Genomic DNA, 11,787 nt, shown 5'->3' with positions numbered 1-11,787 from the left:
TTACTCACTTACGTACATTCATGTCTTTGAATCTTGATTTGACTCGGGATTTCCATCTTCCACTTGCTCACCCTTGTTGGATGATCGGCTTTTTATGATGTGTGGGGGGTTGTCCTCCCAGTCATTAGGACCAAAAGTTCTTGACTTGATGATGCTGCAGATACCAATCCAGATTTATGAATGAACCTCTTTTATCCTTGGTCCGTACTATGTAGCTATTTATTTCAAACTTCCGCCATTCAAGTCATTTAGAATTCAAGAGTTTGACTGAACAAGCAGCCATTGTCTTCTGTGAAACCATTCCAGCCCTGGAGATTCTCTGTTCATCATACTGTTTGCTATGTTTGTATCAGAAGAAGAACAGAGAAGATTCTCAACGATTTCGTGTGGAGAATACCGGAAAATTGTACCTCTTCGTTTATATTTCAAGATTTTTTTTTTAAAACCTGGTGATTACATGAACATGATGACTATATGACCCCATAAGTAGCTAGTCAAGAAGTCTTTCTGCACACATCTCAGATTTTGGGAGTACAAGATGACCATATCATTCCCAATGTTTATGTAATGTCTTCGCTAGATGTTGACGAAAGTATAGCAAGTTCTGCTTCTCGTATCAACCCGTGTGTCACTATACTAACAAATCGAGTCCACGTGGCAACTTTTTTAAATCAATTTACAGCCTAAAATTCGCACAGGTCGAGAAGAAGTCACAAGAATACGACGAATTGGCAGCTTCTAGTAAAGTCTAGGAGGACTTCTTTAGGCATGGAGACATTGAACCTTACTTGCAAGCTCAATGAGACTTCAAGCTGATACTAACTACAATTGATGAGTGGAAAGAAGCTCATCAAGAGGCTCGTGCGAAATGGAAGTGCCCAACTCGAGAGCTCGCCAGCGATTGTACTTACCAAAGCACATCTATTGAGCTGAATCCTCTTGACCAATTTGACTCAACGGTCATATCCGGCAAATAGAACCGATTGTTCTGCAATATTAATCATCTACATTCAAATTTAGTTAACACCTTACCTACACCACAAGAACTTCTACTAGGCAAGGACGAGGCCCAAGTCACTGGGCTTCAAAATCACATTATCAACAGCTGTTGCGTCACTGAAGTAGCTCTTAGATAGCTCATAAAGAAGGGTAAATCTGTTTAAGGGATTAAAAACCTCTCTTGGATGCTGCTTCCAGGAACTGATGCGGAGGCTCTATGAAAATAGTTGGGGCAAACGCGTACGCAAGTTCCTATTAGCGTGAAATCTAACTCAATGCGGAATAAGTTCGTGCCTGCATAAACCGCTATATTAAATGGCGTCACTATCATCACATCAGCCAAGTTCTCCATCCAATCATCTTTGCAACTCAACTGTCCGGCTACACCCTTCAGATACATCCTCTCCTAGTTGGAAACGGTATACTTCGTATTCGAAGAACTTTGATGGCTGATTACTTGATTAGTCAGGGATATCTCCATTGATACTTTGCTACCTAGACCGTGAGGGTTATATTCAGTGATGATTATATTCAACGAATTTCGCATGCACAGCATGTAAAGCCGGGCAACCGCAGTATCCAATCCGCTCGTGTACAGCTCCAGATGTTATAAGGTTAGGTATGTTCCATAAGTGGGCGGAGATAAAGGCCTTCAGAGCTAGCCCATAACCTTGAAATATTCATAATGCTATTTCTAAGATCCTATATGAGCGCCAAAGTGTCGATTTATCTGTCCAGTTGGGCGAGTTTACGGTGTTGGATATCCACCTTCCAAGGTTACCTAGGGTTTTCATCCCGAGCTCCTGGTTACGCGATCACGATATCGGGAATAGCTTTGATAACTAGCCTTCCAAAGTTCCAAGTTGTCGGTAGGTAGGTGTCGGTATACCAGTACCAAGTGTAGAATAGCTATTCGATAGGCTAACGCTCACTTCTGACACCTATCACAGGTAACGCTTTACGCCCTTATGATATCTATGTGTCCTTTTGAAGTGGTTGTAAAGTCTGAGTTTCATTCTTATTTTGCTATAACTGCTTTGCTCCATATTCCAACAGCAGGTATCAAACGAGCTCTCCCTGATGGTTGAAAAATATATATTTCAAGTCTACGAGTTAGGTACCTCTAGAGCTTCAACCTCCGAGCCTCTTTGGACCTTGGAATGAAAGAGTTCTGGACGTGACCTGACACGGGAGATAAAGACTTGCCCAGGCGTTGAAAGTTTACCGGAAATTCAGGATTTTATCATGGCCTCATTCCCGTTCTTCAGGTGCCCAAGTCCACTAGAAGATCAAGTTTGATGGGAAACTTGAAAGCACCTGCTTGGGTCCATCCCGATTTCAGTCCAAAACACTGATAGAGCTCGTAAATTATAATGGCCCTCCAAGTATCTGGAAGGCGTCGGATCTATATTTATATACCCGTGGACATCCAAGTTCAAATTTTTGAATACCTTATGGATTTATTCGTGGTCAAAGATGGACAGATCTCATGTCAGGGATTCCATCAAATTTTTAACTTGGATGATATTTCATTGCATAGCTCACCTCCAGAACTACTATAAGCTTCCAAGGTTGGCTTTACCATCGAAACAGTACATAGACTCGGAATTCCAAGGCTATCGGATTGACGAGAGCAAGGATATGAGGTCATCACAACTTATTTACCAAGTAACTCCAATCAGTCTTGGAAAATTAATTTGGACCCGTTCATCCTACCGAATTTTCACACGTCCCCGATGTAGATGTGATCAAACTCCGTATAAGGTTGATCCATCTCCCCGAGATCCAGGATCTCAAAGCTCAGGCCTCGAAGTTTAAACCGATAAAAATGCGACGATTCTCCGTGTAGATGCCGACTCTCAACCCCAGACCTTTCAAAGTTATGGGTCTATCCCCACATGCCTCCATATAAAGTGGATTCAACGTTCTTGACTATCTACTTACTTTGTAGTATGTTTTAAACTCAATCGTAGAAGATCTTATTCGTTATCTTGCTTGATTCATTAGTAGCATTGAAGGTTGTGCTGTTGTTAATTTGATTACAGCTGATAGCCCTCGGCACATAAGCCTTTCAGAAAGCATGTTGCCGTCGAGTAATGCGGTTTTCTATTGATCATCTTAAAACTTTGGAATAACCTCCAGGGCCGTCAGAGCTGAAAGATACAAATCTTAGAGGTATTTTGGAACAGCTCCATGAGGTGGGAAGTGGGATGTGAAAAGACTTGTGGACAACTAGGCTAGACAAAAACAACAAATGAATCATTGGAATAAAGAAGCTAGCTTAGTATACCATCACTTGAGAGCCCCGTACGTATTCGCTCTTTGCGCCTCAAAGGGAAAAATAGCCCGATAGAAGTTTCCACAAGGAATACAATGTACAGCTGGACAGGCAAAATTTTCACTTACTCCATACATCTCAAAAGAATAGGCACTAGGATACATACAAAAATCAGGTGTCTCCGGAAAGTTCCGTCGGCATTACTATCACGGCTTTATGCAAAGATGCAAAAATCAGCCGATGTTAAGCCGACAATAATCGCATCCTAGCATCATTCCTTCTAGATGTGTAGATCGCATGACCTGGGCTTTGAGTGGGGGCGAGTCACTGAAGATTATGCCACGTACTTAGTTCCTACCTACCTTCCTATGTGGGAAGAGGCTTGAAATATGCTTGGTATCATGCAATATTTGAAGTCGATTCTCTATTTACACCGTACGGGGTAGATCGTGAAAATGCGGAGGTTGGATTCGTATGACCATTGGAAGATCTCCTTAACTTGAATGAAGCATCTGCCCATGATTTTCGTTTCAGGTCAGGGGGCCAATGTGGGTGGGAGGATGATTCTAATTACATATGCCAATTCCGAGTTCCACATCTTGATTTTCATAAATATTTCTGTAACTGGTTAGAGGCCTGGAAAGAATTAGCAGCACGACAGAATAGCTGTTCGCAGTTATCAGAGCTTCCAGATAAATCCCCAAACTTGGAAGCAATTGAGGTTATTGTACTATCTTCTAGCTTTGGAGTGATAGCATTGGAAGTGCATGTGCGAAGGCTCGATCAAACTACCTATTTAAGGAGGAGTATTTAGGTAATAATTCCAAATTTAAGTGGCTGGCAACGACAGATTACCTAAGTTATAAAAATAGAATGATCACTTTGGTAGGTACCGCATATGCAAATGTCTAGAAAAGATACTTTACTGTGTAAAACATCGAACATTCAATATACTGTGTAAGCAATAACCTACTAGAGAGCCATACAAAATACTATTGGTGTAAAGTACCGAAGATATACCGACGATACGTGGCGAATCAACCAACACCTTTCGTTGACGGGCCCCCCTTTAAAATTTCTATGCCTCCTCGGGGCCTTTCTGTGAGCTGATGAAAATTTGTCCGTGCACTGTGGGTCACAAGGGAGCTTAGGTGGAGGCTGGCGAAAAGTGAGATTCGGGACACACTTCGCAGTCTGACCCGTTGTGTTCGGGATGCCGATGTGCAGAGTTTGAAGAACCCGAGATTTTTAGCTGTCAATGTATTACACATAGCAACCCTTGGAAAATAGAAAACTCAAAGAAAATTCAATTCAATCGGAAGAGATCTATCATCTATACATTGAACTAGGAAATGGGTCGAAGCCACCCCTTTCAACAAGTCACAGCATTTATCGGTCGGAACCGGGCCGAAGGACGGAGAACAAAAGGCAGTCTTCGGTGTGCCGATTAGGGTAAAGTGGAGCCGAGCCGTAAACCGAAAAACTCTGCTCGGGATTCGACCGAGAAGGTCGGGTAGTGGGGCTAGCCTTTTTTTCAGCAACAAACCTCGAATCCTTGCATTTTTCTTCTGTTATCAGGTATTTAAAATCACGGGCCACTTCATACGCGGTTCGAGAAACTTCAATTAAAGATGATTACTGTCCCATAAGACCCGAGATTCTTGAAATGTCACTTTTATAGAAGGTGAAGTCATAAAAACCTTAATCACTCAAGTATCCGAGTGGCGGGCTATTTATTCTGGGCGTTGAGCCGCTTTTCCAATAGAGTATAGGAATTGACCCACACCAACAACGTAAAACATCAATTTTTTTTCCTCAAGTTTAAGAAACATTTTTATCCCGCACAATTAGCCCACCTCAACAAAAGTACCCCTTTCGTAATCATCAAATCTTGAAAAATCTTGTAGACCATGAGACTTTAGCCAGAAGGCCGCTGAAGATGTGTAGAACCTCGGGGTGTCAGCACTGGTCATAGTTCCGAAGCTGTCCCATGATCCACGGATGTCCCGTTCCCCGTCAGGCACAAAGTCCTCATTCGCTCAGAGCCCCATTCCCTTGCTCCATTCCGGTAGTTTTCTAGAACATCAAAAGGAAATTTTCCGGAGTATCGCATGTTCCCCATGTTGTATGGGGAGACTTACTACCGACTATCGCAAGTACCGCTTCTGGATCTATCCACAACAATACACGGGGTATACATTTCCTAGTAGACTGGAGTTACCCTAGGCAGTAATGAAGTGGTTCTTGATATTCCAAATCATGTAGGATATAATCCTTCTCTCGATTGACTAAAAGTAAACAACAACTAAATCCTGTCTATGTTTCTAAATTTTGATTGAAACAAATTCACAAATGCGGAGATTATCGGTCTCACGTGGACAAGCTCACTCTGGCCTTACAAAATGAAATATCATTCTCCACATGCTCCACTCAGTGCGTCTGGAGGGTCTACGGGGTATTCTCTTGCCCATGGAGTTGGTGTACTAGCCGAAATTTTTGCCCCATCCAGGTCCAAACGTGGGACATGAAATCCGGGCCCCCATTTTGTCTATGGTACTACCCCGAGGGGAGAAGCCGATTTCCCGTTTTTCCCCTTTGCTGAGTTTGGTATAAAACTGTCTTCCTCCCCGTCCTACTACATTTTCTCTCCATCATCATCTACAATCATCCACACAATAACCTTGGAAACCCTTTCCTCCTTCACCCGGATAGGTTTTCTACACTATGGGCTTCTTGTCCAAGCTTAAGGCCGATTCGGCTTCCTCACATTCCCACCACGATACTCACCTTGAGTTCGATGATGGTAACACTGTTGACGGACCTGTCAAGTTTTTGACATGGCGTTCGTTTATCATGGGTCTGTGCGTCTCTATGGGTGGTTTCATTTTTGGTTACTCCACTGGTAAGTTCCCCATTGCAGATCTATTGATTCAGTCAATATACTAATCTGCTCGATTATAGGTCAGGTCTCTGGTTTCACCAGTATGGACGACTTCAAGGAGCGTTTCGCTGCGTACAACGATGTCACCGGAGAATATTACTTCAGCAACGTCCGCAACGGTCTTATTGTCGGTTTGCTATCTATCGGTACCATGATTGGCGCTCTCGTTGCTGCCCCCATTGCTGATCGCATTGGCCGCAAATACTCCATGACTTTCTGGTCTCTCATGAACATGATCGGTATCATCATCCAGATCGCCTCCAAGGACGGCAACTGGGTCCAGGTCGCTATGGGCCGTTGGGTTATGGGTCTCGGTGTTGGTGCCCTGACCAGTATTTGCCCCATGTACCAGAGTGAGTCTGCTCCCAAGCAGGTTCGTGGTGCCATGGTCAGTGCCTTCCAGCTGTTCTGTGCTTTCGGTATCTTGATCTCCGATATTGTCAACTTCGGTACCGAGCGCCTGCACAACACTGGAGCTTGGCGTATCACCATGGGTATCGGATTTGCCTGGCCCCTCGTTCTCGGTATTGGCTGCTTTTTCCTCCCCGAATCTCCTCGTTACGCCTTCCGTCACGGTCAAACCGAGTATGCCCGTGAGACTATGTGCAAGCTTTACGGTCTTCCCGCCAACCACCGCATCATCCGTGAGGAGATGAATGAGATGAAGATCAGTCTCGAGCACGAGCAGGCCATCGGCCAAGCTGCCTGGTACGAGATTTTCACCGCACCTGCTATTCTCTCCCGTACTTTGATCGGTATGGCTCTCCAGTCTATTCAGCAGTTGACTGGTTGCAACTTCCTTTTCTACTACGGAACCAGTATCTTCGCCGGTATTGGTATCAGCAACCCCTTTGTGACTCCCATCATTCTTGGTGCTGTCAACTTCGTTATGACCCTGCCCGGTCTCTACGTTGCTGACCACTACGGTCGCCGTAACTCTCTGATGATTGGTGGTGTCTGGATGTTCATTTGCTTCATGATCTGGTCTTCTGTCGGTCACGAGATCTTGGAAATCAACATCAGTGACAAGCCCGCCGGTACCGCCGCCATTATCTTCACCTGCTTCTTCATCTGTGGTTTCGCTACTACTTGGGGTCCTATGATTTGGGCCATCTGTGGTGAGATGTACCCTGACCGTTACCGTGCCACTTGCATGGGTCTGTCCACCGCCACCAATTGGTTGTGGAACTTCCTCATCTCCTTCTTCACCCCCTTCATCTCCAGCGCCATCGACTACGAATATGGCTACGTTTTCGCCTGCTGCTCTTTGCTGGGTGTCTTCATTGTCTTCTTCTTCGTGAACGAGTCTCGTGGCCGTACTCTTGAAGAGGTCGACACCATGTATGTCTTGGGTGTCCGCCCATGGCAGAGCGCCAACTGGGTGATGCCTGACCGCAACAACCTAGCCAAGGAGACTGAGCACAGTGACTCCACTGCTGCTGAGGTTTCTGAAGAGAAACAGTAGATTGATTCTACTTTACGACTGGTCTTTTGCTATTCTCCAAAAAAGTTTATCAAGACAAATGGTTTCCGCATAATAATTTGTACAGTTTATGATTCCATCCGGATGCATTATGAATATCCGCTGCATTGTTGTTTTACGATCATTTAATTCGAGAAGAGATATCTGTATATAGCCACTCATTTTCAATTGAAACATACCTATTTACCACATTACCGAAATCACTCGTCCTCAAACTTCATTCCAGCCTCCTTCCTAGCCACTCGATGCAGGGCTGCAAGATCCCCCTTCTATCCCCTCTCAGCCTTGACAGGCTGCAAAAATAGGTAACTTGAAAATTACGCATTGTCCGACCACTCTCCTTTGCCAGACCAGATGCATGTCACAGATGCATGTCACAAGTCTTTTCGTGCAATATCAACAGCACACAAGGTCTCCTCACGTTGGTAACACTCAACGTCATCCGGTTCGCATAGTTACTAAACGGACCGGGCGAGGACAAATTCAGCCACTATAGGGTTATAATGTTGTAATATCCGATATTGTAACTTGGAGGGACGGTGAAATCTCCATGATCATGCGTGGGCTTGTTGTAGAAAAACTGTGGTGTTTCTACGCAGTGGAGATAATATGAATATCAGACTCTATTGTTTCTTGCGTCTTTCAACCCCCATCTAGCCCTAGCCTAATAGATTAGTGAAAAGAGTACGTTGTTTTACTGTAATACGGTATCAAATAGTTACGGAAGGCGGTTGGCTTCATTGAGTGTCACGACCATAAGTACCGCGACGAAGTCCATGCGATATTCTGGAAATCTTAGAAGATCAAAGAATTTGGATGGTCCCTCTCTCTTCCCCACTTCAGGAAAACCATCTTTACAAGATACGCCTCTTTTAGTCCATTTTCAACGGTTAAGAGCTAATCTGTTTTTCTAAAGATATTTCTCGGGCTTTCGTGACCGAGCTCGCTCTTTTACTTACGGACGCGACTTATGCCAACTAAAACTTAGCAGAGCAAAATTTAGACGATGGTAAATGGTATCTGAACATCCAAGACTGGAAGCGAGTAAACCTGGAAATTTTACATAATCTTTACTCTATCCTCTTGGGCTCATGAGGTACAGGCTTTGGTGGCAGCTTTGATCCTCTTATAAAGAGCTTCTCATGGAGAGAGAGAGAGAGAGAGAGAGAGTCCACGAGTTAATGGTTGTAGATTATGTCTCTTTGTAATAAAATATGCATCAATAATAGATACATTAAGAAGCTAATAGAATATTAGTTACTAAGAGCGTACCTGGGTAAGCATTTTCTGTGCTTCTCAGCTTGCGCGGGGCTGATGTATAATTGTTGGAATATGGAACAAAGCAGTCATGTGATCAAATTGTTACTTTATAATAGATAGCAAACTAAGAATGAAAACCAGACTTTACAACCACTTCAAGAGGACACAAAGATATCATAGGGGCGTAAAGCGTTACCTGTGATAGGTGTCAGAAGTGGGCGTTAGCCTCATCACCTTTATCGAATAGCTATTCCACACTTGGTACAGGTGTACCGACAATAATATTAACAGCTCACATTTGTTGGTTATAATCATTGATTAGATGAGAAATAGGGAGTTGCTTCTAAGATATATCTTAAAAGGGCTGGCATTTAATATTTCCCACGATTCCTTCTATAAGATATCAGTATTTAATCGTAGTAGGGATAAAATTGAGTATATACCTATACATCCTAGGTACTAAGGAGCTCCATGATAGGGGGAAAAGAGGACAAAGGGAATCAAGACGTCTTAAGTAAATTTTCAGATGTTTAGTGAGAAGTTCCCGGTGCTTCTGCGTCAAAACTATAGGATATAGTACTGATAACACCCGATGCGGAGGTGACGCATCGCCCTCCCTAGTAGACTAAGTAGCCGTAGCCTACCTTCCATCCGTGCTTGTTGTGCTCGGAGCCGTCCGAGTATATTGTGATGTCTGTGCTAGAGAGCGTAGCGGCCTTTTCCTTGAACTGCGCTGCCGCTTTGTCTTTATCTCGGCCCTGTGCTGGGTCCGTCCTGCAGCATAGGGAATAGTGGGGGGCTGTGAGTATTGGTTGTGGGACTAGGAGTATAAGAGTTCCTAGGCACTGGATGATGATCTGGAGCCTTTATTGTGTGCCGGCGCCCGTCCTCGCGGTATGACTGGAGAGAGCGCTCTTTTGGCTAGGGGGTGTTGGGCGTCTACTGTCTGTAGGCGGAGTGCGAAGCGAAACTTAGCCTCTTCAAGGGCCACCTCTACTGAGGGGAGGTCAGCGTCTCTAAAGAGGGTTGGTGTCAGGGTGGTCCTCTAGACTAGGAGCACCTCTCTGACTGCTGTGCTTAGGATAGTCCTGATTTGTTGTATGTGCTAGCTAAGTCTAGCCGATATTATTGCTATAGCTGCTATCGTGGGGTTAGCTAGTAGCCTATGTCTACCTCTGTGCCAGACCTCGTAGCTATAGGGCTGATGGGAGGACGCAGGTGGTGACTAGTTTGCGAAGGGCTGCGGCTAGCGGGCCATCGATGGTCCTTGCGAGGTTCTTGATGTGTCCTGCGACGCGCTGAGCTTTGTGGGCTCTAGTCGCTACGTGTCTCTTGAATGTGAGCTTTCTGTCGAACAAGACGCTAAGCTAACGAACAGCTGGCTGGTCTCTGGATACTCTCGCCATGGTTGTTAGGAGGACTGTTATCGTATCGTTGACTCTGATGGCTGGTGCCTCTGGTGACTTCATCCTGGTGAGGTGGATCATCTCGGTCTTTTCCGGGGCGAATGTCACCCTGTTCTGTCTGCCCTAGTCTAGGATTTAATGTATGTCTGCGGCTAACAGCTCGTAGTTCCACTTGAGCGTGATGGATGTGCGTACTAGGCTAAGATCGTCTGCGTACCCGAAGGATTTCTCTCCTAGCAGGAGTAGTAGCTCTGCCATGTAGAGCATAAAGAGGACTGGAGAGAGGGGGTCGCCCTGCGGGGTGCCGCACTCAATGTCGTACTGGGGGGTCGTGGACTGCTCGAGCCTGACTCTAGCTCTGCGGTCTCGTAGGAAGCTATCGATGAGGGTCACTAGCCGGTGAGGCCAGCCCTGTTCCATCATCCTTTTAAGGAGGCGAAGCCTAAAGAGGGCGTCAAACGTTTCCTGCACGTTATTTGTGACCATGGTGGCGTGCTTCTTGTGGTAGAGGGCCTGCTCCACGTCGTGTGTGAAGGAGGCAACATAAAATGCCATAAAACTTGTCAAAAGAACATTTTCACTTCTCTGCGTGGTTGTGGCTGCTGAGTGCTTCTTTAAGAATGGCGCGGAGGTTCTTCTTTTTTACAAACCCTGTCAGTGATTGGAGAAGGTGTTCGTCAAATATAGATGATCGAGATTGCTCTCCGTACTTGGCGACAACGGGCGATCACATTGCCAGTGGAATATGTGCTCACTGTCAGCTAGGGATCTGGCTATCTTTCATCTGAAAAAGAACCGGTCAACTCGTTCTTTGCCTGTTCCACTCGTGACTGGATAGCTTGAACTCATAGAGGGAAGATGTCGAATGAGAAATGAAAAAGTTGAGGCATCCACCCCTCACAATCAGCCTAGAGCAGTCTGCAGAGTAGAAAGTATAAGTATAGATTATTCGAATACTCTTCATCCTCAAAAAGGCCATTTATGGTAGATCCAAGCTCGGCAATAACGAAGAACCGGCGCTACTAGCGGCCGTATAAAACTTACAGAACTCGAGGGGCCCTGGTTTTTTGGTTTCCAGTCTTGAAAGCCTGGTCACGCAGACGGTAGTTATAGTTGCCTCGCAATTGCCCATAAGCTCTAGACTTTATAGTATGATAATAGTCATTATGGTTGAAGTGTGGAAAGGAAGGGAATAGGAAAAGAAGATGAACAAGGCTGAAGTGCATTTGGACCGAGTATTGACTACTCGGTGTATACCTCACTTTTACTTCAGTTTCGGTTTTAAATTTGACCATCTCTGCAATACGCAGATCACCTGCTATGATAGTGACTAAATAAATAAGCTGTGGCGTAGAATAAAAGCCCTCGTACCCCACTATGTCATCATAAGGCATCTAAATAGTCGGACTAGATCGATCTA

General features: G+C 44.9%; 1 protein-coding gene across 1 annotated transcript; it reads left to right on the top strand.

Annotated features, from left to right (window-relative positions):
- Positions 1 to 6,001: 6,001 nt before the first annotated feature.
- On the top strand, positions 6,002 to 7,683 carry N7495_000352 (sugar porter family MFS transporter; the record flags this gene model as incomplete). Its single annotated transcript, XM_057203022.1, has 2 exons — positions 6,002 to 6,179; positions 6,239 to 7,683. The coding sequence occupies 2 exons, from the start codon at positions 6,002 to 6,004 to the stop codon at positions 7,681 to 7,683; spliced, it is 1,623 nt and encodes a 540-aa protein (XP_057067095.1).
- Positions 7,684 to 11,787: the final 4,104 nt, after the last annotated feature.

The sequence above is a fragment of the Penicillium taxi genome (genome assembly GCF_028828555.1).
Source record: "Penicillium taxi strain IBT 34144 chromosome Unknown utg000001l_segment0_segment0, whole genome shotgun sequence".
NCBI lineage: Eukaryota > Fungi > Ascomycota > Eurotiomycetes > Eurotiales > Aspergillaceae > Penicillium > Penicillium taxi.
The sequence above is the reverse complement of the archived record's forward strand: the minus strand, read 5'-3'. Positions and strand labels throughout refer to the sequence as shown.